General features: G+C 40.6%; 1 protein-coding gene across 2 annotated transcripts; it reads left to right on the top strand.

The window, feature by feature from the left end:
• Nucleotides 1–6993: 6993 nt before the first annotated feature.
• LOC139689297 (dnaJ homolog subfamily C member 27-like) lies at nucleotides 6994–22412 on the top strand. 2 transcript variants are annotated; one of them, XM_071586366.1, is made up of 6 exons: nucleotides 6994–7170; nucleotides 7270–7422; nucleotides 7536–7654; nucleotides 13943–14111; nucleotides 16047–16264; nucleotides 20818–22412. In XM_071586366.1, exons 1-6 carry the CDS (start codon nucleotides 7096–7098, stop codon nucleotides 20990–20992), a joined length of 909 nt encoding a protein of 302 aa, XP_071442467.1. In that variant the 5' UTR covers nucleotides 6994–7095; the 3' UTR covers nucleotides 20993–22412. The 2 variants fall into 2 exon arrangements, with proteins under 2 accessions (XP_071442467.1, XP_071442468.1); XM_071586367.1 differs by having other exon boundaries at nucleotides 13946–14111.
• The last annotated feature ends 4900 nt before the right edge of the window (nucleotides 22413–27312 follow it).

The raw sequence follows: 27312 nt of genomic DNA on the forward strand, positions 1-27312 counted from the left end.
AAAACATGAAAAACAGCACGGAAAATATTGATAAAAGAGTCCGTGAAATAACTAAATGAATTACCGGAATCAGAAAAATCGCCCATATCAAAATGCAAGCGAAAGACTTGGCTATGTGCGACTAGGCCACTGATAGTTAACTCACATCTCCACAAATACGGCGATAGGGAGGACCCCAGCTATTACAGGCCGATTTCTTTAATAGTATCGACGTCCCGCGAAATCCTATATCATTCCGATGTTAGCGATATATAATATCCTTTCTTGACAGTCGTAAAACACGCGCTGCTGCTTCCAGTTAGCATTCAGGAAAAGTCGGCGATGCGAAACAAATTTGGATTATCTTATTATTTAAAACCTGGCATCTTGGGAATGGAAAGGTACCTAATAGTAAAAATAATAAAATAAGTATAATATTTACTATTACTAATAGTAATAAGTAATAGTAAATATACCTAATAGTAAAAAAATAGAATGCGATATGGATGTATTTGTCCGTTTCGCAGATTTTGAAAAGGCGTTCGATAGAGTGAATTGGGTGACTGTATTGAATAGGAGTAGATTGGAAGGATAGAATATTTATCCGCAACCTTGGCATGTCTCAGACTGCTCAGGTGCGAGTGGCGGATTATTACTAGAAGAAGTAAAAACTTGGTCGTTGCTCAGATCTACATACCACCAAATGGAAGGATAGCGACGATTTCTGAAGAAATCGTTGTAGAGTAATGTAAGGCGGAGGGCAAGACGGCCAGCGTGGAGTGGCCGAATGCTACTGAATGGACGTCCCATTTCGCACTCCGATGACTAAACATGACGATTTTTGGAGATTTTTCCTTCCTACTTCAATTCTTCTTTGGAAAGCTAGTTTACGGAGGGTATACTATACCACTAGAGCCAAAACCTAAGGCATAATAGACAAAAGTCCAAAAATGATATCTTGGTTAACAAGCTGACCATTCTCATGGCGATAAATATTCTGATAGACTGACAGTAGGAATTACCATTGGCAAGACACTGGTCACCCTCCAGCAACTACTGACTTGACAGAGCATGCATACATTGAACTCACCCCATGCGATACCACCTCTAAGCATTTCTCTCCCTTTTGTTGGTCGACTTGTCCCCACTCTGGTCCACCGGAATGTTTTATGTGTTGTGCTGGAGATGTATATAATTTTCAGCCGCTAATGTATAGGATATTACTCATATGGCCTGTGAAATTCAAGCGCAATAACTGGGCAATAATAATGTCCTCACCCTCTGTTGCCTGCGATTTCTCAGGCACGTCTTGAACTCGAAGCTTGGTTTAAGCGGAGGAATTCAGTGACATGTCTCCTGAATTTGACCCCGGGGCCTTCCTGAAGTCGCAAACATAGAAATGCTCACCAAGCCGGCTTACGTATGAACTTGAAGCTTCATGTTATTCCATACCTCAAAGCACACCGGCAACAGAAGCCCTCCGTAAGGCCTCTAGTCACTGCAATCGTCATCTCTTCGAGTTAGTCCTCGTGACGACGGGTCCTTCTCGATGGGTCGCCGACAGAATGAGGGCAGGCGAGGTCGCGCGTCGGCCACGTCACTGCATTGGCAATCCGTCCGGATCGGGGGCGAGGAAGTATCTCTGGCAAAGGGGGGGGGGCGAGCCGCGGGGGCGGAACTGAAGGGGGAGAACGAGTGAGGAGCAGCATCTGTCGGAACAAGAGAGGGCCGGCCCTGCCCGATGGACGCGGAACGCACATATTATGAGTGAATGACGGACCCCCGACTCCATTGCACGCGCCTGCTTTGGGCAATCGTTTTCGCAGGAGAATCCAGTCGAGGGCACGGATCGACATTGGGCTGCTCAGGTGGGATCATTTCCATTTCGGCAGTTGCGGGAATCTCTCTCGCCTGCTCCAAATGACCCCCCTCCTGATTCCAGCGCCCTTCGGTGTGGGTCGGCTGTGCGCGCTATTCATTGTCCAGTGCCGACCGCCGAAAAGCGCTTAATTGTGAGATAGCCACTGCATATTAAAGTGAACACATTTACCTCGTCTATAGAGTGATATCAATAATATTGGTAAACGTGAAACAATGACATTTTCGCTAATTCGAGCATAATTAAACCACACCAATATCAAGCAGTTCGACCAAAAAGTCCACGTCTTTCGACTTTCGACTACAATGTTTATAATTATCTTACATATCTTCCGTATATATCACCCAGGTCGGAAATCAATGATAATTATTGAGCCTCAATGCATTAAGACCTTAAACTTATTCACATTGAACTTGTCGCTATGAAAAAATATCGAGTTGTAGTAGTATTGAGGGGAGGCGACCGACAGCTGAGGTCACTTGCGCCATTAGGGCTGGACAGGAAAGGATGAAGGGTGGAGAGAAACCCGGCGTCGGCATTAGCCTACTTCAATAACGAAAGGCGCCAAGGGGTCCGCAGCTTAACGTCCCATCCGACGGACGGCGCACTCACTCAAAGTGCCATCCACAAAGCACCTCAAGTAGGGATCGAGATACCTCTGAAAAATATTCAACACCGCCGGGATTAAAACCCGGGCCCTCTAGGTGCCAGCCAGTAAGTTAGCCGTCCTGATCCCAAAAAACACCGACCTGGCGTATAAATGTAGGAGATAAGGGTGGCTGGGGGAATACCTTGCGTACTGTTTTTGGTCAAAAATTCGGTAACAATCAACGATGTGCGCGCCGGTGCGTTGTCGTGATGAAAGCACCAAGATTTGTTTTTCCAGACTTGTTCTCTATTCCGCAACATGGAGTGTCTTTACCATCTCACAACCCGTATAAAGTGCTGTCCATTCACTGTTTGTCCTTTGGGGACGTATTCATAATGAATAATCCCTGCCCAAACGGAGAAAACAATGAACATCACTTTCCTCGTTCGATCGCGACATCCGAGCTCCTTTGGTTCATTGGGAAGAGTGGCCCCTTCCAACGGGGCTTCTGTATCATAACCATGAACCTCATTACCTGTGAAGATTGTTTTAAGACGTTTCGGCCATTGTTTGGACAATCCAGCAGCTCATGGCTGACGCCAAGACGTTTTTGCCTCTCTTCATCCGTTCACACTCGCGGCACGAATTTGGACGTGCGGCGCTGCATACCCCACATTTCTCTCAAAATTGTGAAAGACGATCCAACTTAAATGTCGACTTCATTGGCAATCTCCCTGACAGTTGAACTACGGTCTGCACGCTCTAAATTATTCTCATTGTTGACGTGAGCGCCGTTCGTCGTTCATTTCTCGGTTCTTCATCGGTCGAGGTTTGTCCAGACTGGAAGCGGTTGCGCCAACGAAAACACTGTTCCCGACTCATAGATTCAATGCCGAACACCTCTTGAATCATTACACAAGTTTCACTTTTCCCGAGGTTAAAACAAAATTCAATGCACACCCACTGCTGCTCTAACACCGTCACTCTCACCGACACGAGAATTTGTACAGCAAGGGTGTCCAAGCTCATGCAAGAATTGCTTTCGTGTGTAGACAAGTCGAGATAGGGCTACGAGCAGAGTCGTGTTTTACTTCTCACAGACGCCGCTAGAGGGCCACAACTCATTGATTGTGATCCGTCTCGCTTGGCGCGTAGAAAAGCCAGTCTCTTTTTTTTACACGGACCCCATAGAAGCGCTATCGAACTTATTTTATTCCTACTTTTCGTTAACGACCTTGACTCCGTATTCACTAGTAAGATACGTTTATTCGCCGATAATGCAGGGGGTTTACCGTGATATCCTTGATCCTGAGGACTTAACAGCTTTGTCAAATGACCGTAATGTTATACAATGCTGGTGTGACACTTAGCAATTAGAATTAAACTTAAGAAAGTGCGTAGTTAATAATTATTGGGAAAAGAACAATTCCCACCCGAACGCCTACTGCATCAAGAATACTGAAATAGAAAGTGAAGACTCGATCAAATATTTAGGCGTTACGCTCACTCACGATCTCTCCTGGGTGAAACACATACGGGGAATATGTGGATAAGCTAACAAAATATAAGGATTTATTAGAAGAAAGTACATGTCTCAGATTGCTCAGGAGCGAGTCGGTAACGGGAAGTTCGGATGGGCAGTGTTAGGAAGAGGAGTAAGGCAGGGTTGCCCATTATCACCGTTGCTTTTCAGCCTGCATGCAGAGGAAATGATCAATGAGGCATGGGAAGAACTGGAGGTAGGAATGAAAGTGGGCGGGTAATTCGTAAAATCAGTTAGGTTTGCTGATGATCAAGCTTTAGTTTGTCAGTCAGCCAAGGGGTTTCAAGCATTGCTTAGTGAATTGGAAATTCAGTGCGACAGGTATGGGATGAGAATCAATATTAATAAAACAAAGGTTATGCGATTTCCTAAAAAGAAAAAGTCTAAGCTAAACATTAAAATAGGAGGGCAAAAACTAGAGCAGGTAGAACAGTTTACGTATCTCGGAAGTTTTTTGGACCAACACGGTCAAATTGGTAGGGAAGTAAGGAGAAGAATTGCGCTAGGCAAAGAGGCTTTCACAAGGAGGAGGGAGTTGATGACAGAGACGTTGAGTAAGGATATTAAGAAAAGACACGTAAAAACTTGGATATGGAGCGTAGCTATGTGCGGCGCGGAAACGTGGTCATTGAAGCAGGAGGATAGACGTAGACTGGAGGCTTTTGAAATGTGGGTGTGGAGAAGAATGGAGAAGGTTAAATGGACAGAAAAGAAAGCAATTGAGGAAGTACTTGGTATGGTGGTTGAGGACAGGGGTTTGTTGAGAGAAATCCTATGGAGGCAGAAAAAGTGGATGACGGGGGTATTGGCCAGCAGTGGGATGTTGAAGACTGTGATAGAGGGGAGAATGTTGGGCAAACGAGGAGAGGGAAGGAACGGGATAGGAATGTTGGACGGGATGAAGGGAGGAAGAAAGCACTCAGAGATGAAGAGGGACCAGATGTAGAGTAGGATGTTGCGTTCTGCTAGGAGTCACAAATTATTTAATTAGTAGCTGTGTCCATCCAGAAACCTACCTTAACCGGTAGATTACCTAATAATAATTAGAAGAGAACTTGGTAAATGTGATGAAAAGGTCAAAAAAGAAATGTTATCTGTTGCTGGCTTTTCCTCATTTAGATAACGCAGGTAGTTAGTGTCAATGGGATCCTCGCGAAGTTGAATTAATTGCCAAATTGAGTCGCGTGCAGCGTAGAGGTGCTAGATTTTTAAAACGTTGTTATCATAAACTTAGTTGCGTATCCAAAATAATAGAGCAGCCAGGCTGGGAATCACTGACGGAGCGAAGGTTAAATTACTGATTAATTCTCTCGCATAAAAATGAAGGGCATCTCTATAGCAGTGATGTAGAAAATGCATCATTATCCCCATCTTACTGCGATAGGAGAGATCATGCTAATAAAATTAGAGAGATTAAGTGTAGACTAGATAGATTTAAGATGTCATATTTTCCAAGAACGATAGGTTATCATAATAACATTGTTCGATCGTGGTACGGTCATTTCGGGTCAAATTATTCTGGCTCGTATTCACCTCCTGACGGCGGCTTGCAGGGTATATCTAAATAAAAAAAATAAATAATACAATTAAAAATTTGTTGAAATGAAGATGTTTGGCAAATTAAAATAGTTTTCGCGAAATTTCGACGAGTTAAATCCAGCGCTATTTCATGATTTATTATAGCTACATGAGGAGCAATAACAATAAGAAACTACTACGTGAGTATGGAGACTATGGTAATGGGAGAATTCTTCCTTGCTGTAAGTACGTAAATTTTTGTATTTTCAAGTATTCTGCAATCCACCGCTAGGGTGTGCGGCGGGAGGTAAAAACACACCCAGAAACGCCGGCAAAAGAAGCACGCTCGGAAAAGGGCTGCGCAAAATACGTATAATAAGGCCTCCTTGGTGCTACCGGTTAATATTACAGATAACAACATAATTGTTCATAGTTGCAGTAATAAGTCAAAGTCATTTTTGACCAATTACTATATAAACGAAAGACAAAAATTGCCCGCAAAAAAGTAATCAACAACAACCATCAGTAAATTCACACAAAAAATTGTTGAAAAAAATGGGAAGCCAGTTGTTCAGGTGGACGTTTCTATATAATTCAAATAAATTGCGGGTAATGCAAATATAATCAAACTCACGAAAATAAATATACTATTACAAATGGTGCAGTGGCTAACGCACTCGCTTCCCACCCAAAGGGCCCGGGTTCATATCCTGGCGGTGGTAGATATTCTCCAGTGGTATCCGGATCCTTACTTGAGGTACTTTGCGGAGGAAACTTTGATTGAGTTCGCCGTCCGTCGGATGGAACGTTAAGCTGCGGACCCCTTGCCGCCTTTCGTAAAGAGTAGGCTAATGCCGACGCCGGGTTTCTCTCCACCCTTCATCCTTTCCTGTCCATCCCCAATGGTGCAAATGACCTCAGCTGTCGGTCGCCTCCCGTACAAACTACTACCACTCGATATTTTTTCTTTGAATTCTGAATTTCATTGCAATAGCATGAGTAAACGTTCAAATAAGAAATACCATTCATAATTTTTAAAAAATATCCTGACTCACTAAATCTGGAAGGAGGCCTGCAAACATGACGGCATAGAAAGAGAAAATACGAGTCTAACAACAGTACTTCTATTTACATAATATGTTAATGACTCATAAGATTCTTCTCTCGGTCAATTATTCTGTTTGGATTTTTTTTCAACCGTCTGAGTAAATGATAGCAACTATAGTGGCAACCTGAAAATAACCAAGAAAAGTAAGGCGTTGTCATCATTTGTTGTTAGTAGTAGTTAAAATGAACCAAATTTATGATCTCTTAACTTAAAAGTTATTTGGATCATCCTTCATTACCATTCAAACAAAATACAATGTAAATCGTTGACATGCTCCGAAACCGCTACAATATTGAACCAGTGGTGACTGTATTGTAAAATTTTATTAATAGATGGCGTTGATACACGCATTTTCGATTTATCATTGTCAGCTTGTCTGCTGTGCACTCCTGGGTGTGCTTGTACGTTGGTGGTGTCGAAATACAAATGTGATTCCTCTTTGGTAATTTTAAGGAATTTGTGGCATTGATGCTAAGTTAATGGATCAAAAACGGCATTTTAAGAGACCTTTCAGAATCAAGATTATTAGTGTAGGCGATAATGGAGTGGGAAAAGTATGTTTCCCCTGTTCGGAGCTCCCCTATTTGTTTACTATGTGTATATTCAATCTCTTGGAGCTAATAATTAACACATTGCTTTTAACATATTTTCAGACCTGTTTAATAAAGCGGTACTATGAAAAGCGTTTTGTCCCTCAATATTATGCTACAATTGGTATTGATTACGGAGTCACGAAGACGGTGGTAGACAAAAAAGACATTAGTGTAAATATTTTCGATTTGTCGGGGGATCCAATATTTTATGAGGTAAATATTACGTGATATATCTTTTTCATGTCTCGTTGATTTCCGTCCTGGTTTCATGGTCAATGAATTCCGTTTGCCATTATTTTCACAATCAACTTTAAAAAATCTTCAAGGTTAGAAATGAATTCTACAAAGGAACTCACGGTGCTATACTTGTTTATGACGTTACAAGTCGTAAAAGTTTCGAAGCCCTAGATATGTGGCTGATGGAGATGCAACAAGAGATGGCCAGGTATGCTGTCAAATTAGCACTGTCATTTAGGCACCGCATGGTTTTTATGTTCTCTCAAGTGATCACTTGGAGTCTTTTTAAATGTACTGTAGATCAGCCTTATTTCGCTAAATCGTTCCCGGGCATGAGTGTTTAATAACAGTTTATCGTAATAGATGGTGCATATGCTGGTTAAGTTTTTGATACACCCTTTACACGTATGACGTTATGAATTAAATATCATGCTTACTTCATTTATATACGTTCACTACTAGTGGTTTGTGCTACTTAGGTGGAAAATTGAAGCTTCACCAGACAGAGGAACATTGATCTCTTTCAACCCTGTCGGTTTTTATTGTCATCTAATTAATCGCATAGTCGCCTACCATTTCAAGAATGCATGTGTATAGAATAACTAACCGTTTTAATCTTGCGAGTTATTTTGTTGTTAAGAACCCTTAGATTATACAAGGAGACACTTCGCCGTTTCAACTCCCCGGGTGATAATAAACTGTGCTCATGAAATTTAGGGGAATGTGAAGGAAATTTAATACAGTGAACACACTTCTTCCTACCCTCTACACGCCTCTAAATTTTTCCACAATGTCAAAAGAGGATGGCTGAATGGTAAAATAAATACTTAAGTTTGCATGTGTTGCACTAGTTTCTATCACAAAAGATGCCCATTGGCCAAAGGAAATGCCATTAAAACTACCAAATTTGCGTTCTGCAAATCGCTTTTTTCTGAGTATCTCTGTAAATCAAAGTGAGGAATTAAATTTCAACCCGAAAATGCATCTCAAAAAATCACTTCCATATGATATCACATACAATGTAATTTGCAATGGATTTATTGAGTGCATTATCTAATGGATGCCTTTATTTGGCTTGATATGATATTTTAAAATTAATAAAAAATAATTCGAATAATAACCTTTTATTCCAAAAATATGTTTTATTGCATACTGCCGTAGATCATGAATGCCTCATGAAATGACGCCACCTGGGTGGTGGGGGATTTGGAGGTTATTACTCCCCCTCACCCCCATTGAGAAATATTTTCATCTTTAATGAAATTGTCATTGAATATAAGTTATATTCCCGATACTACTTTTGGATACCTGTTGTCCACAGGGCATTAAACTATTTACCACAGAATGATTTGTGGTCTCTGAATTAGTGCGAATTTATAAATGAGAAACGATTTTCAACTTCATGTGTGACAATGGCCCCCTCTCTTTCCTTCCCCATTAAAGGTTCTCTTGCTCTGTTTATGGGTTAGACATGCTTGCACCCAACAAGCAAGGGGGAAATGTTGGCTCATTGACTATCCACATATCCCACATGCTATCTGCACTGAACCAGTGCAGTTGGGTCGTCTAAAATCACCCTTCCTGTTTGTCACCTGCATGAGACTGAATTCAGGCAGCTTGCTTGCACGAGTGCTTGTCATAGAACAGCATAGGAGTAAAACTATTGATTTTCATTGAAAATATGTTTTGTTGTTTTTCTCTTCAGTTAACCATCCATTTTCTATTTCTTAGTAGAATTATTAATGCTAAATTAATTTTAATTAAGGATGAAATAATATATTATTAAAATCCGTAGTTTCATTTTATACCATTATTTATAGGATGTCTGTTTCCTTAAAAAAACAGAATTATTGGGAATATTATCTCTTGGAAGCAAATGTAAAATAATTAGTAATAGTAGTTTTGAGGGGAGGCGACCGACAGCTGAGGTCATTTGCGCCATAGGGGATGGAGAGGAAAGGATGAAGGGTAGAGAGAAACCCGGCGTCGGCATTAGCCTACTCTTTACGAAAGGCGCCAAGGGGTCCGCAGTTTAACGTCCCTTCCAACGGACGGCGTACTCACTCAAAGTGCCCTCCACAAAGCACCTCAAGTAGGGATCGAGATACCTCTGAAAAATAATCAACACCGCCGGGATTTGAACCCGCGCCCTCTGGGTGGGAAGCCAGTACGTTAGCCCCCGCACCATCTCGAATGCTTTTGCACCACTCATTCTTGGACAAAATTGACGACTGAAGTTTAAGCCCAAATGTGTATTTGCATTACTATGAAAAAATTTTCTATGCAATGGGTGAAATTTGCCTTTTTAGCCTAAGTCAATATTTCTATATATCTGCAAAATTTCATTCTCATGGTATGAAATTCTCTCTTCATCAAAAAGTGATTGGACTGTATACAATTATCGTTTGCTTTTGCAATTTCAAAAATTGGCAGTATGATAATTGAGTAAAATATATTGTTATACTTTGCGGCATTGACAGCAAAACTACAAGGAAGACCCATGATTTTCCATAATCATTCTATTCCACTTCCTCGCACTGAGTAATCTCTGTTTGTATTTTGCTGTATTAATTTTAAGTTGCAACAACAACATCATTGCAATATCTCAATTGTATTTTACGGCCATGTTCATGTTCCAAACTAATGCTGCTTCCCTCCATCCTTGCACCCCCAACAAGCACTACCCGATGCTATGGGGCTGATAGTTTAATTGAAACATCTGAATAAAACATTGGCATTAGTCAATACCCACAATAATAGTAGAGTTGGAATTAATTTAAAATGGAGAAATGATTTCTATTCCATCGAGTGAGCAATAAATCGTCAGAAAAAATCCTCTTTAGTAAGGCCACAGTTGTGACTGTATTATTGGTCAGCTGAAATGGAAGAAAAAGGACGACTGTGGTAAATGGAAGGTCCGAGGAACTGAGTGCTGGAGGGGAAAAGGAATGGCAAGTCTCAGGCATCAACCTTGTGGAAGGCTTTAATGGTTTGTTGCTAAAGGGGTGGAACTAATCTTGAAGAGGTGGAGACATTTCAGTGGTGATGATGGTCTGTTGCTGACCGTTGATGGGAGGATGGGTTGCTTTGGGCTCACTAATCATTGCCCTGTACTGGAGTTTCCCTGGAGCCTTAGTAAAGTTCATTGTTTCTCTGCACTTGAGCACATCTTTTGATCATTGATTGAGTTCGCATGTTAGGGAACAAATTTTGAGATTCTAATTTCATTTATATCAAAGTAATATCTGCCTACTTCATTCATATCACCCTGAGTATATGTCATCATCACAATGGATTATCAGGTTGGTGGCTGAGGCAGCCACTCTCCAAACTGCACTCCTGTTCCAATTTATCATTCTCTCTTTATTCTCTCTTAGCTGTTTGCACCAACATTTTCCATAATTTGCCTCTCCTAGTCCATCTTTGCCTTCCAATGAATTTATTCCCCTCCATGTTTCCTTCACTTTTGGTCCTTGGGATGTGTCCAATTGAAATCCCTCTTCTGTTAGTTGGTGCCCTCCATAGGCTTCTCTCCGGACACTTTTTCATTTTCTTATTCCCTATCAATGTTAGTTTCATCTTCCTTCAGTAGCACCACGTTTCTGTCGCCTTCAACCTCATTTTCTCTGCTGCCCATATCGTCCACATTCATAGAAAAGGAGATCATGGGCAACTCTCAGTGAATTACTTTCACGTGCCTATGCTAGTACCCTTTTGCTGTGAGCAGTTGCTTCTTCTGATAGGGAGACTCCTTCTCCATTCCAGTCAATTTACGCTTCCTGCTTCTTCCATAATTTGGGATCCTCCTTTCTATCTTGCAAAACTCTTCCATTTGCTCGAGAGTGTTTTTCGTTTGTCTTAGTTGGAGATTGCCTTCCCTACATCCATGGTTTACGGCAGAGTTATAATCATGTTTATCTTGAAGTTGTACTTTTTCATCCCCTTTGCCTTGCAAGGATACAAAGGGAACTGCTGCATTCTGGCATAAATTAAAAAGATATCTACAGCGCAATATGTTCTACTTGGTTGACGAATATCTCAACAATATTCCCAACCAGTAAGTTCATACTTTCTAGCAATGGTCATGGTATGATTCATGTTGGTGATCAATGATTTTTCTGAATTTGATATTGCATGTATGTGCATGTTACAGCCAATGTTCATGGGTTTGTGCCAAACATTTATGTAACTATGAGCATCATTTCTGTTATGTATCTTAATTGAGCCTGTGTCTTTGCTCCTCTTTGACGTGCCTTATATCATGTACATACACCACCCACCTGGTATTTTTGTATTGTGATCTCTGGGCAAATAAAAAGTAATAATAATAATAATATGCTAGCATCTTGGAGAGCTCCTCTTTCCCCTCTGCCAGGATAGCTATATTGTCCAAGTAATGCAGCATACATATCCTCTTTCCTTGAATTTTTACATCTCTTCTTATCTTTCCCTTGATCTAGTCAATGGCCCACTCAATATACACATTTTGAACACCCTTCCTCACACCTTTCCTTCTATCAACACATTTAATCATAATATTGTAATTGTCATAGGACCATATGCTACAACAGAAAAATTCCAAATTTAGTATAGGGCATGTCACATGGGAATTGACGACAGAAGCGACGAGAAAGTTATTCACTGGTGTTATGGAAAAATGGTTGCAGCGAGAAGCATTTCAGTTCCCACTTAAAGTATGTAAGTCACATTGATGTTTCAAATTCAGCTGGCAGATTGTATGAAATGAAATCCATGGTATGGGGCCCTAGGTACATAAATAAGAAATATGCAACTTATTAATCTTACAAGGGCTATATTTAAGTACATTAGCATTACTTGAAATTATTGTTGTATTCTTTTTCACAAACCCAATTGTCATAAAGATATAAATAAATGGAAGAGGCAACAAACACATTGGACTTCCTGAAAAGGGGAAGACTTGAAGCATCACACCCCACGTTGTCTATCGAGCACAGAATTTTCTTTTGCGGTTTAACACGAGCACTTTGTGAGGAATAACCTCAGAGCAATATATAAGGTACAAAATGTGAGTGGTAAAGATTATAATAGATTGTTGGGAGAAGGATAGTGCAAATAAGAGAACACATAGGGTTAAGTCTCTTCAGAAGACTGTCAATATGAGAATCCTTATGAAGCTGGGAATTTAAATCAGTTAAATTTAATTGAAGGTTTCCTGTCTAAAGGAATATTTAACACTTGGGTCGGTGTTTTTTTGTAAGATAATGTCATCAATTGTGACTTTTTGGCATTAATTTTAAGAAGATTGTGATGGGTTCAAAAAATTGATATTTTGGGTGACAGGACTTCGATTGCTGCTGCATGTTCTCTATGTAGTGTGTGCATCAATCTCCCTTTAGTGTAGGTCATACCAATGTCCTTCAACCCTTTCACTGCCGTGAAGGTACCTTTTCATTTTCTCTGTGGTGCGTTATCAATTATCGGTGTTTTAATCTTGTCAGAATTTTCTATAAATGACATCACACATCATGGCCTCATCTAAGTCCATCTGTGTTTCCTCTCATGTACATATCACATATATATATATATATATATATATATATATATATATATCATGTTCTTTACCTGAGCCAGAATCTCTTTTCCTGAATTTTTCATTTGTTCTGATTGTATGTCATTGATCCCTGGGGCCTCATTCCATTATTGCAAAATCCAATTACAAGTCTTAAGGATATCCTTCTTTCTCATCATTGTCCACAGTATCTTCTTCTTCCAGTATTATTGCAGGCGTTTTTTTATCATAGTTTCTTCGAATAGCGTTTTCCTTTCTTCAAATTTTCCTTATATTCAGTGAGATAAATATGACAAAATATATTTGAATGTTGTTGATATGAAATTGATTTTAAATAGTTTTCAATTATCAAAATGTTGAATTCTGAGAATCAAGCCATACTTTAAAATTTCCAACTATGGCATTAGGTAAAACAATTGCTGTCTTTGAATTATAATTAACTGAGTTCTTAAATGACAAAGGAAACATGTATTTCAAGCGGACGCATCCACTACACATCAACCCTTAGTCACTCTCCCATCATGGTCTTGTGCTGCAGTCAGTCAACTAAATTGTGAGAAATGAAAATAATATGAAGTGCAGGTAATTTCAAATATGAAATCAATACATATGGTTAACTTCTGTGGTTCTGTTAAGCCTGCTGTATGAAAATCATATTTACAGTGTATGGTTTCTATTTATTTACCATGTGGAGCTATGGTCTGTTAATGCTATAAGAATGACCTTTGCCTAATTAATGAAAGTAAGTATTAGAATATGTATCATATTATGTTGTTAAGTTTACTCAGGATCATTGGCTGAGGTAGAGTTTTGCATGACTTGTAGTCGTTGTTGTGACCGCAGCCTATCCCATCCAGTGGTTGCCATCGCACTTGCCCTGATCATTCAACTAAACCCCTCATGACTTCTCTTCCACAATAATCACTGTGCAAATGACGCCGGCAGCAGTGTGGAGTTTGAGCGTACTGTTGTGACTGTCTGTGCCAATAAGGTGGACAAAGGCGTGAGAAGAGCGATTGACGAAGCAGAAGGGAGGCTTTGGGCAGACCTCCATGCCTTCCCTTACTTCGAAACCTCGGCCAAGACGGGTCTGGGGGTGCAGGTTGCATTTGAGGTGAGCTTAAACACTTTCACTGCATGCTGAAGAATTTAGCGGAACTTGAATCTCTCATTTTGAGATATTTCCAAGCTAACAGCAAGTCATATCATATTTTTGAGAAGCCCAGAAATAATAATAAAACCTAAAGAGATAGGTAGAAGTCTTGGGCCTACTTCCATATATCTGCTAGTAGGTGCTTGGGAAATGCAACATGCAAAATAGTGGATATTAGCAACCTAGCATATTTTGTATTAAAAGTGAAAGATCTTGCCACCATGATTTGAAAAGACAATCAGTGATATCTAAAGTTATAATTTAGTTCATCATAAAATAGTTAAAAAGACACAATTCTCATCTGAAATAATTAAAAATGCATATTTGGCGAAGGATATTGAATTGAGGGCTGTGAAAAAACAAAAGAAGACCTTTCCTTTTTGATTTTGCACAGAATGGCCCCATATAATTATTCATGAATGAATTTCAAAAATCAGAAGGGTAAAATTATGGTTTAATCGTTTCATGTTCCTATCATTAATTTTCATTTAACAGTAACGAGGGTCACTATTATTTTATGGACATCCTCAGAAATAGGGAATTACTTTCCATGGTATTCAGAACATAACGTAAAGTAGGAGAAGAGAGTTATTTCCTTAATACACCTCAATGCCCAGTAAAATCTTTGGAATTTCCCATGATTTTGATATCAATGAACTCTATGGAGAAAAAATAAACATCCCTGTGCATACATTGTATGTGTTGGGGGAAGTAAAGAATGTTGAGAAGCCTGTTATTATTTTATAATGATCATTTGTATGTAATTGGAATATCATATATCATAGGCTGTGCATGCCTTGACGAGAGATGAACCATAAAATGTTGGTTTGAGAAGATGTTTCAATATCTTAATATGCATGGTACTAAATACATGCATTATTCATGAAGAAAATGTCTTTTGTGACTAAGGCATCTGCCAGGGCTGCATTTACACTATTCCTTGGCATGAATGAGGATCATGGCAATGAGTGAATTCAAGTAAAGCAATATGCAGGAGGGCAATCAGAAGCATCTCGAATGTGATAGGAAGAAAATTATGAAATTGCCGAAAAAAGGAGAACTCCTGTTCATGCAGCAAAAGGGGATAAAACAATTAAGGCAAGGGTTGTACACTTGATGTGCTAAGTGCAGTCAAGGTCTTCATGTTCACCTCTTCATGTATGCGTCAGCTGACGAGGCAGTGCTTTTTTATTGTAATGCTTTTGTAAATTGATTCATGTAGCTAGCAAAAATATATGACCTTCATGAAAATATACTGTTTTGGAAAACTAAATTTTATCATTGAAAAATAAAAAAAAACTATTGAAATAATGCTTTTGTCTAAATTTTATGAAATAAGCATATAATTGTGAATTGTTTAGGTACTTAAGGAAACATTTAAAAATTTTTATACCATTCAAATCAGAGACAATTCCATCATCCTCCAAAACCTCAAATATATCGTCAAGTAAGACTTTCATTTATTAAAATTATTTACTCAAAACAATGTGAAATCAATATTCACCCAAACTTCATGGGCAGGGGGCAGTCTTTGCATAGTTCACCTGTAAGAGGCTCGCAGCAAAAGAATTATCGCTATAACTAATGGGGTCCGAATTATACCACTCATTTTCATCTACTCACATGTAATTAACTTTCTCTCTTGGCTTTTACAGCTTTAGCCCAATCTCCTGAGTGATTCTTCCATCAATCACTTTATGCATTGAAGTTCATGCATTGTATCTGTGCACTTTGCAGATTGCTATAGATGACAACATTTCAATTCACTCAGGGTGCAATCAATTCAATCAAGATCTTTAGTGGGGAATAAAGAAAACTTTATAAAATATGCTTTACAATGGAAGTAAAGCCTCGCCTCTTCTCTTTCTCCCAATGGCGATGCTGCTGGGAAATCAGACGCTCTTCACCAACATTGTGAGAGCCCAGGAGTTTGCAAGGCTCTCAAGTTCCCGCCCCACGGCAAGGCCCCCTCCGTCCGACCCCTCTGGTGTCGGGCGCCCCACCAGTGTGGATGGCACCCCTGGTGTGGGCGGAGACCATGCGGGGACCGTTCATCGCCTCCTCAATGCTCCAGATGACTTTGAAAAGTTGGGATTGCAACGAGGGGCCACAGTGTGAGTATCCTGAGCATGTGACTTCCTCTCTCTATTTTGGCCTGAACCAAAATCTTCACATATGTATCATCTGTATACATATGTAAACTCTCAACTGCTAATCATCAATGAATTTTATTTGAATGCCATTCAGGAATTTTTCTGATTTTGAGTTATAAATGCCTATCTCTGGGATTTGAAGGCACAATCACCTAAATCGATGAAGTTAATAACTCAAGTTCATGAATTTTTATTTAATATTTTTCTTTTATTTCTAAAATGTTAATTTATATTTCTAAAAATATATTTATTCAATTAATTCCTTGTTTATTTATGATTTTGCCCTTGTGTCAATTCACTTTTGTTGAAACTTATGAAACCTACTTTTTATTGTTTCTCTGCAACTTACTCTTAAGCCGAGAATGTTCACGTCTTTGTAATGTGCTGAAATTTGCACTTCACATTGAACTTGCACCCATTTTTCTACGTGGCCTCACATGGTTTGCAAGGTGCATATTGTTGTCAGCCAAAACTTAAGTGAACTATATACATAGGTGTGACTGAAGCAAGTGGAAACAACTTTCCTCTAAAAGTTGTTTTTTTATGTATTTTTATTTTCAGTATTTATTGAGTTCTCAGTAATGAAAAAGATTTATTTTTAGAAAGAACTTTGGTGTGGATAAGTTGACTTATGTTAGGATTCAATGCAAGTGCTGTCTAATATTTTCTGTTTATCTGCATCCTCCTTTTAAATTGGCTGATTGGCTTGTATGATCCACTGACCCCTTAAACTGTGCTGGTAGGAGCATTGATAATTGGTCTTGATTGGGTCACCCTTCCCCGATAGGGCAAAGGTTTGGAGCTCTAGACAAAAGGTAGTCCACATGACATCTGTTCCTCAGTGAGAGGGGCTGCTGAGGCATTTGATCCGTGTGGGGCAACCTTTTCAGCAATGATGTCACTTTAAAAACACTTGAGGAAGGCGAGAGGAGAACACATTGATTGATTATCCCACGGAAAAGTGATGAGCATAGATATGCATGCAAGTCCTGGCTCACTGGGCCATGTGTGTGCCCAGCAGTGGGAGAGGCAAGGCTTCTGAGGTCGTTATCTCTCAAAACCCTTGCGCAGCCTTGTTGAAAGCGGAGGAAAAGAGGACCACAATGGTTAGGATAAGGACTTGGGAAGTTTGGGAAATGATGAGCACAGGGAGGCTAGAAAACAGGAAGAGAGAAATGGAAAAAAAGGGGTTTGTGTGAGGTGAGATGGAGAGGGAGTGGGGATAACTGGAGTGATATTTATGGAGTAATTCATATTGGGGAGGATAGTCAATATGGAGCGGCTCTAGTACTGCATTAGAAATTAGCAGAATGGGGGTGAATAGAGCAGTTGGGTGATGAAGTACTTTTGGTTTGGATTAAGACAATGGCGGATCAATATGGAGTATAATGCAGGAATTTCAAAGTAAAACTTATTTGCCTTGACCAAGATTCGAACTCAGGTCCCTCTATATCCAGTCGCATGCTTCAGCCTGTTAAGCTACCAAGGCATCCTCTTGCACTGTTCATACAATGTCACAAGTACTCCGAGTCATGCGTGTTGCACTGTAGTCCGTGAGGTAAAGAAAAAGTTTTTCATATATGTCACCTGATGATGGTCGTGTAATATATTAAACCTTTTCATGTGGAATAGTAGGGTTTCCCTCTACCCTCTTCATGAAGGAATTCCACCTAGTTAAGCCTGAAACTGTTATAAGAACCTTGAAGGTTTAACCAGAGTAAAATTGGAGGAGAACAAAGAAAAACTCAATAAATACCTATATACGTAATACCTATATATGTAAGATGAAAAGTTCTCGGCCTGACACCGAGATGGCGTTCTAATGAGTGAAATTTATGATTCCTGCCTGGGATAAGGTGACGTTAGCTCGTAAGACATGCTTCAACTTGTTCCCTTAAGTAGTTTGTTCAAATGTATTGTTGCAGTAGACATCTTTCATGTTTTTCATTAAAATGGAAAAACTTGAATTTTGTGCGGTCATGAAATTCCTCGTTTGGGATGCATTAATCCCCAAGAAAATTCATCCGAAGTTGGCGAAGTGTACGGGGACTCTGCTCATTCAATGTCAACCGTGAAAAATTGGGCGGCTGAATTTAAACGTGTTCGCATGTCCCTCAAAGATGACCCACGTGAAGGACGGCCCAAAACCCCAACCACACCGGAAACCATCGAAAAGGTGCACAAAAGGCGAGTGGGATAGCAAAGGCCGTGGGGATATCGGAAGAAAGGGTGCGAAACATCTTGCAGAAATAATTAGGAATGTGATAGCTCTGCCCATGCTGAATTTTCTGAATCCCGATCACAAGCAAATGCACAAACAATTTCGCAGCAATGTTTGAACCAATTCAAGAGGGAACTGACCGCTTTTGCGCTGCAATTTGTCACGATGGATGAGACGGGTCCGCCTCTACACGCCAAAAAACAAAACAGCAGTGGAAACAGCTGGTGGAAGCAGGTGTTTCAGTGCCAAAGAAAGCGATTTCGATCAGTGCATCTGGCAGAAAGGTCATGGCCCGTGTGTTTTAGGATATGAAAGGGATCCTGTTGATTGATTACCGGTGGATATTACTCCAGGGAATAATTAAAGGCAAATATTACTCCAACCTCCTTGACCATCTGGATGCCAAAATTGGCGAGAACAGGCCTGGCTTGAAGAAGAAGAAAATCATCTTTCGTCTGGACAACCTGCTGTCACCTGCTCACAAAGGTGCGTTGGCGATGGGAAAACTAAGGGATTCCGGGGTACGATTTGCTTGGCCATCCTCCCTATTCTCTTGATTTAGCACCCTCAGACTTCTATCTGCTCCCGAACTTGAAGAAATTTGTTTCTGGGAAGCACTTTGCATCCAAAGAAAAAGTTGAGAGGGCTGTAGATGTACATTTTAACAGCCTTCCAGACTCTCACTTCCTGGAAGTAAAACTGACGTTGGAGAAATGCTGGAACAAGTGCATTGGATTCAAGGGAGATTATAGTATGTTGAAATGAAGTGGTATTTAAACTTAAAACAGCAGTCTTTCATTTCCAAGAACTTTTCCCCTAACCCTCGTAAGGACAGGGTAATGAAACGAACGGCTGGGGAAAGGTGGTTGGAGCCTAAGAATGCGATGGAAAAATGGCAAAGGAAACAGTGGGAATGCTAGAGAATAATAGACTAAAGAAGCCATGGATCACTGGATGGAAGCAAAAGAGGACAGGAGAAAAGAAGGAAATGGTAGAATGTAATTTCAGATATGGCGAGGAGAAGAATGCTTAGGGTACTAAACGATGTGCTTAGGTGAGACACTAGGCCAGCGTTGTTTGGTGGAAATATTGGTGCGAGGGATGCTCTGGAGAAATTTCAGACACAAGGAAAAACAGAAGCACTATATAAGAAGGTGAGGTAATTGTCAGAAAGAAACAAGGTAAAAACTAGTATTACTATAAGGAATTAGAGAGGGAAGCTATAAATTGAGATATCTCTACAGAATCAGTAAAAAAAAGGTTTAGGGAAAATTATAAGAAAGAATATGAGGACTCGCATGGACTAGTATTTATTAGGAGGTAATTTGGCCAGATTTATTAGAAGCCATTTGGACCCTGGGTCAAATTTGAATGTCATTCCAGAAAAGTTTCAAGCAGCTGTCTGTGAGGACTACAGGAGGAAGTTTAATTTTGGGAGCAGCAAAGGTAGTGCTAATTATCATTAAGACAAGGTTTTAGACAATGGTTCAAATGACTATGCACACAACAATCAGTTAGATTTGAGAAAGTGGAGAGGAGTGTGTGATGCCATTACATTGATAAGAGCATCAGTAGAAAGGAACATCAGGTATAATCAGTGTGTCTCTTTGTGTGCTTCATGGATTTTGAGAAGGTATTTGACTGTGTAGAGTGGGCAAAGTTAATGGAGGGATTGCAAAATATGGGAGTGGACTTCAGATCCTTTTTCTCTTCTCCCTACGTGCCACATCCCTATATCTGATACCATTGAACCTCTGCCCTGGAATGCATTTGGTAAGGATACAACTCAAGGCCTTCTCCCCACCCTGCACAACTGCACCCTCACCTCAAAAACTCATTTTCAGTTGCCCCATCGTCTCCTCCTAATGGCCTGCCTAGGTCCTCCCCACTCTCCGCTAACTACCACTCCCTTCCCCAAAGAGCCCTGCCATTGGTCACGCCTCAAAACATGCCCTCTCATCCCCTCTCTTTCCATATTCCCCCAGCCCTGACAGTCCCACACCCCTTTCCATTTCATCACAGTTATTGATGTTCACAAATGTTGTATGCCTACCACTATCCTTTGTTTCACATACATTGGTAAGCCCACTCCTCACCCCTCTCCAATCTGCATCAACAACCACCGAGCCTCTGTCTCTCAGCCTGTGACATCCCATCACCGGCGACATATCTTCCATTTGTTGGTTGGTTATTTCCTCCACTCTTCCTGTTCCACGTCTTCTCTTCTTCTCTGTCAAGGTTTCTTCCTTTGCTGTCACTGATTTTTACTTCTCTCCGCTTTGTTGTAAACCAGTGAGGAAATAAACCGTGCCTACCGGAGACTTGCTGTGCTGCTTCACCCTGACAAAACCGTGGCACCAGGAGCCGAAGAGGCATTCAAGGTGCTGTCTGCCGTCCGGGCATCCCTCCTGCAGAGGGTGCAGCAAATTGATCCGCTGCTCTCCCCCTCCCCTGACTCTCCACCCTAAGGCCCTTTGGTGGCTGTCATTGGATGAAAAGGAAACCCCTTTCTCTACTCCTGCAAAGTTATGTTTCAATGCAAGAAATTACATTATGCTCAAAAGTAAATGCCTGCCACCGCTTGTCCATGAACTGTGAATAACTTTTACTCATTAAGTCCATTTTTTAACTCATCAAGAGTGCATATGCTTGCTGCACAAAGTCCTTTTGGGATATGGGACCAAATTTAGTAACAGTACTTACTCAACAAGTAATTTGAGGGGAAATATACATTTTGTGATTGAGCGAAGAGAGAGAGAGAGCGCTAGGAAATAACGCCTAATCCCACTGTGTATTTTGTGTGGAATAGTTGTCGAACCATGAGTGGTCAACTCCAGTTTTACCCCTTTACATAATGCAACTTTGTGAAAAGCTCAACAAGTCCACTCTTCTTCGTCAAGCGGTTCCAAGTATTTAAGAAGAGGCATGTGTGATTGTGAACTTACTTTGTTCACCATGTAAGTGGTGCATTACAAGGATATCCTGTTTTTGTGTTATTTATTAAATTTTGAGAAACAGTTTATATATGAATGCAAAAGAATGATCCTGATTCAGTTTCAAATTAATATGTAGGTAAGATTTTGGGAGATAGTCTAGTCTATTTATATTGCTGGATTATTTCAATCACTGAATTCAACACAAATATGATATGAGCACTATGATTGATCTATAGATGAACAGATTTCTTCATCAAGTAACTCTCACGCATGATGCACAAACCTATGAAAAATAAAAAACATTGTCACGACTTGGCTTATTCATTTTTAAGTACCGCTGCCTTATGGATTTTCCCCTGATGGTTGGAGGAAAAAATATGCTGAATGAGAGACCTGTCGTAAATTTTATGTCTCACCAAGTAATGATCAAAAGTTTGGGAGGGGGAGAGGGGAAGGCACTACTGGATGCCTTGGTGAATTGTATATTGGTGTCAATAAGAAAAAAATGCAAGGTAGTAAAATAGAAGCAGGTGGCACCTCAGGGGTTGACTGGGCATGTGGAAATATGGATAACCATATGGCATTTCATTTTCCTTTAAAAACTATGAAGCAATTGGCGACATATCTCATGTGAGCAAATCATATCCTAGTCCCAATTATCACAATGTCTCATTTATCAGTGGACGAAAAATAATGTAAGGTAGTAAAATGGGCTCAGGGCTTAAGAATGCCAATTTTCGTCTGATGTGTACATATGCCCTGGGATCAGGCATTTTCTGATTGGCCTCTCTGAATTTCAATGACCAAGTCCAGGCCAATAAATTGAAGGATGCATCCGACAGCTGCAGATTTCACTGAGAACTTCAGTTGGACAAAAGCAGGTGTGAATTCAGTGTGTAAATATGACTCAGGTCCCTTCTCCTGATTACCTTGAGAAGTGTTTTGGTGCATTGCGGTGTAATACACAAAATATCTACGAGGGTCATCCGGAAAGTAGTACCCGTTCGTGCCGCATGAAGTGCTGACGACGCGAGTAGCCGCTGGACGAGGTCAGATAGCTTCAGTGGCTTGTCTGCCTTCTCTGAGCCAAGTTGCGTGACGCTAGCATTGCCTGTGTTGTTTCTGTGATTGTTTACAATGTTTAAAAAAATTGAGAACGCCGCCAGTTGTGAAGTGAGGGCAGTGATTAAATTCCTCAATGCAAGAAACGTTCGCCCATGTGATATTCATCGCCAATTAAAGGAGGTGTATGGAGACAATGTAATGGACGAGTCGTCTGTTCGGCGGTGGTGTCGCAACTTCAACATGGGGAGGGGGAACACACACGACGATGAGCGTTCGGAGAGACCGTCTGTCATTACAGACCAACTGGTGAGCTCAGTTGACGAATTCGTGAGGAACGATCGGCGCGTCACAATTGATGACATCTGTGAGCATTTTCCCAATGTTTCTCGAACAATTGTTCATGAAATTGTTAAACACCATCTGCATTATGCAAAAATTTGTGCAAGATGGGTCCCTCGCGTATCTCAATGAGCTGGCGGCGAAGGACTATGCAGCAGGAATACAGAAACTTGTCACACGTTATGACAAATGCCTTAATTTGCTTGGAGATTATGTTGAGAAGTAGTTTAAAGTATCCTCTTTCAAATAAAATTTTTTATGTTTGTTAATATTTACTTTTGTGTCTTTATTTCACGAACGGGTACTACTTTCCGGATGACCCTCGTATATCTGAACCCCAATAATTGAAGCATTCATGAAAGTTGTGCAAATCACTTGAAAGTATTTCACCATCAGATTAGTATTTTTCTCTGTCTTTTTATATTATTTGAGTGATGCCTTTATGTCACTCTTAATTAAAAAAAAATATATATCTCATATCTAATATGCCTAAGATGAAAGTTAGAGTAGTGACTAAAGTTTGAAAAGTCAAATGGCCCGCGGCTAGGTCAGATGGAAAAAAGTAAAAATAGTGATGAAAAATATGAAAATGAATTCGACCAAAATAATCATTGATGAAGATTAATTAGATGAATTGCCTCTCATTGGTGACAGTGATTTCGACCAAGAATAATCGAAAGTAGACCAAAATCACTTATCTAAATCAGGTGCTTCTTTGCAAAAGTGACAGAATGAAAGTTAAAATCAAATATCTACACTGATGAAATTCATACGGAGAACAATCTCCTCCAGACGCGGCACGGTCAGCACGACACTCCCCTCTCTCATCGAACCAGATTACTAGGCCAGTGCGTTTGGGAAGCGATAGCTAGCGATGCACATAGCCGCTTAAAATACAGGATCACGGGCCTATAGGAAATACAGGACATCCCGGTATTACGGGGTTAGATCCAATGGGGGAGTCTTGAGTCTGTCCGCCTATTTGACTCTTCGGAGTTGGCTGACGCTGGAGAACCGCGGGCCAATTGACTTTTCAAGCTGCGGAGAAACGGCATGTGGAAATGAATGCATTCTCGCGTTGGATTCATTGGAGGAGCTAGAACGGTCAACGGGTCTGCTTACACGTCCGATGGATCCGAATGTGTCAATGGTGTCGTAATCAGCTGATGCGTCTGACCTTGAGGTCATCTACATGAAGTTGCTGATGACTTTCAAAGTGTCGGGGATTGCATGAGATCGTACTGTGGCAGGTTGCGGGCAAAATATTTGAGGAATGAACGTGAAAAGGGCTTCTCTGATAAATTGCGTGTACTCTCCGTTCTGAGTGTGGAAAAATACGAAATCGGAGGACGTCAGAGTGAGGTAATTTAATTTACACGAGGGTGGTCCCATAAGTACCCGGACTGATCTAGTTATGGCGGTTTGAAAAATATCACTGTATTAGAAAGTTCGCTATCTATGAAGCATATGTTTCATCTTTGAAGACGACTTCAGACGATGTTTAGTATTTGTTCGGACCATGAGTGAACGTTTTCAGTGAATTAGTGAAAATGGAAAAAATTGGTCATCGTTATTTGATACAATACTTTTATTTGAGAGGCCTCAGTCCAACCAATATAAAATCTGAACTGGATTATACTCTGGGTGAGTCTGCTCCTTCGTTTACAACAGTAAAATATTATATCGCACAGTTTAAACGAGGCCATACGAGCTGTCCAGACGAGCATCGCATTGGTCGATCAAATGAGGTGACGACTCCAAAAACGGTGAAGAAAATCCACAAAGTGATACTGGATGATCGTTGACTGAAAACGCCTGATCTAGCAGACATAGTAGGCATTTCAAAAAGTGCGGTACCTTGCATATTAACTGAAAATTTGGATATGAGAAAGCTGTGTGCAAGATGGGTGCTGCATTTGCTCACATTCGAGTAAATCCAGTGTCGTGAAGATGTTTCAATTGAGTGTTTAGCAAAGTTTCACACCAACAAAGCAGAATTTTTGCGCCCTTTCATAATCATGAATGAAACATGGGGCCATTACTTCACACCCAAGACAAAAGAACAACCAAAGCAATGGATTCAAAAGGGAGAACCGCATCCAAAGAAGGCGAAGACCGTTTCATCTGCAGGCAAGGTCATGGTGTCGGTCTTTGGGATATTTTTCATTGAATACCTTGAAAAAGGAAAAACTATCAACGGCGAGTATTCTGCGAACTTATTGCTTTGTTTGAGTGAAGAAATCAAACAAAAGCGGCCGCCGTATTTGGCTAAGAAGAAAGTGCCGTTTCATCAAGACAATGCACCAGCTCACAAATACGTCATTGCAATGGCCAAAATTCATGAATTTAAGTTTGAATCGCTACCTAATGCACCCTGTTCGCCAGATTTAGCCCCTCGCATTATTTTCTGTTCGCAAACTTGAAAAAATGTCTCGGTGGTCTAAGATTTTCCAACCGTGAAGAAGTGATGTCGACAGTTAATGACTACGTATTTTGGGGAGAAAGACAGTTCTTATTATAAAAAAAGTATCGAAATCATTGAGCATCGCTGGGAAAAGTGTATAGAGCTGAAAGGAGATTATGCTGAAAAATAAATAATTTTTTTCCAAAATTTTTGTATTTTCTTTGTTGGGTCGGGTACTTCTGGGATTATCCTCGTATTTGAATGAATCATATGAAATTAAAGATAAAAGAATTATTTAAAACAAAGTAGTCACTAGCTATTTTCTTATATTTGTATCATATCCTAGATGAGCTACTCCTTAGAATATACGTATGTACTTCACTCAGGCGAGAAATGAGAAGGGACAAGCGGCGTCGATGTTTCTCTCCCACGCACTTGGCGTCGCGATGGCCCTGACTTTCGCGACACTCCAATTGGGCAGCGCTGTCTCTCGGCGGCATTGAAGTTGGTCGCTGCATAAATGTTTCCCTAAACGAAAGGGCGGTGCTTTCCATCCAGGGCACTTTTGCCGTGGACGGGGCTCGCCTACTCCCAACCGGCGGAGACAAAAATGGAAGAACAATGGGGTGGAAGACACAGGGACCGCCCTTGACGGCAGAAACTTCAGCTAAACCATTTAATTGTCCCTGTTTTACATTATATTGTACATTGAAAGCCACCGCCGGGGTGTGTGGCAGGGGGGGATTGCATACCAGACTGCTTTAGGTCCCAAAAACCTTTCCCCCCTAGTCGGACAACGTTATTCCGATCCTTTATTGTGCATGGGGAAAATGGCATATTGAATCCATTTGTTCTCCACTTTATCTCTATTTAATTTTATTACATTTTTCCTCCTACCATTTTCCACCTCTTGCTTTTTAATCTTTTTGTCACATTTCCCCAATACTCTTCAAATAAAACTTATTTTTTACTAGGCTGTCTACATACATATTAAATCTTATTGTGAATGTGAAATATTAAATATATATCGTGGAGAAGTTAAGTCTCTTTTTACCCTCATAATGAAGGAGTTCCACAAAGTTAAACCTGAAACTGTTATGTTTACGTATTTCCCGTTTATGTTTCACCCAGGAGAGGTCGTGAGTGAGGGAAACGCCTAAGTACAAGTATTTAACCGAGTAGTATACGCTTTCTATTTCGGCATTATTGATGCAGTAGGCGTTCGGGAGGGAGCAGGTATTATGTAAAAATAATCATCACTACGCACTTTAAAAAGTTCAATTCTGGTGCCTAGAGTCGCGCCAACGTTACATTTAGGTCATCTGCTAAATCGACTTCGCCCTCCTAATTGTAAAGACAAGAACTGCAATCATGTTCTTCTTTAATTCCGAACGAAATGTTACGGCACATCGTACCTTTGCCCTGTGCCGCGGTTTTTATTCCTCCAAGATCTTCAGTTCCTTATAAAAAGAGACGTTTCAGGCATGATATGGTGGAGTATCATGATTAATTAAAAATTGGCAATATTTTCCACAAAATAAAATTGATTAATGCGACCGGTTTCAATGTAACTACATCACCGTCAGGTAACAGTCATCACTCGAGGTTCCTCCTTCTTCACGGACCAGGAGGGAAGGTTCTACGTTGCGGGACCGTCCCCCTGCATCGGCAATTTAAAAAGTGTAAAATATCCCTCCTCCACCCTTCCGCTAACCCTCGCTTGAGCTTGCTCCTTGGAATCACAATATATAGGTGATTCCAAACCCTTAATCACCAGTTTTCCCTTTGTGCACTGTGCTCCTTCGTGCATTGATACCATGCCGACGGCCAGTCAACGACCGCGGGGGATAACCTCCGACTTCACCCGTTTTCTCCACGGCCCTAGGAGTTAGGCACCGCTCCGTGGGACACACCCCCAACGGGAAATCCCCCTCCATCCAGCAACGACGTTCTCTCCGGACTTTGAAGGAATTTGCATCTGTTTACTTTGTCTTCCCCACCCCCTTCCCTTCCCCATTTTCACATACATAGTCACCCATGCTGC

Source organism: Hetaerina americana, unplaced genomic scaffold (assembly GCF_022747635.1).
Source record: "Hetaerina americana unplaced genomic scaffold, ioHetAmer1.1.p SCAF_22, whole genome shotgun sequence".
Classification (NCBI taxonomy): Eukaryota; Metazoa; Arthropoda; class Insecta; order Odonata; family Calopterygidae; genus Hetaerina; species Hetaerina americana.

Coding starts and splice junctions, on each gene's coding strand:
- LOC139689297 (XM_071586366.1), top strand. CDS start 7,096: ATGGATCAAAAACGGCATTTTAAGAGACCTTTCAGAATCAAGATTATT. Junction 7,423..7,535: donor GGGATCCAATATTTTATGAG/GTAAATATTACG, acceptor AAAATCTTCAAG/GTTAGAAATGAATTCTACAA. Junction 16,265..20,817: donor TTGCAACGAGGGGCCACAGT/GTGAGTATCCTG, acceptor GTTGTAAACCAG/TGAGGAAATAAACCGTGCCT.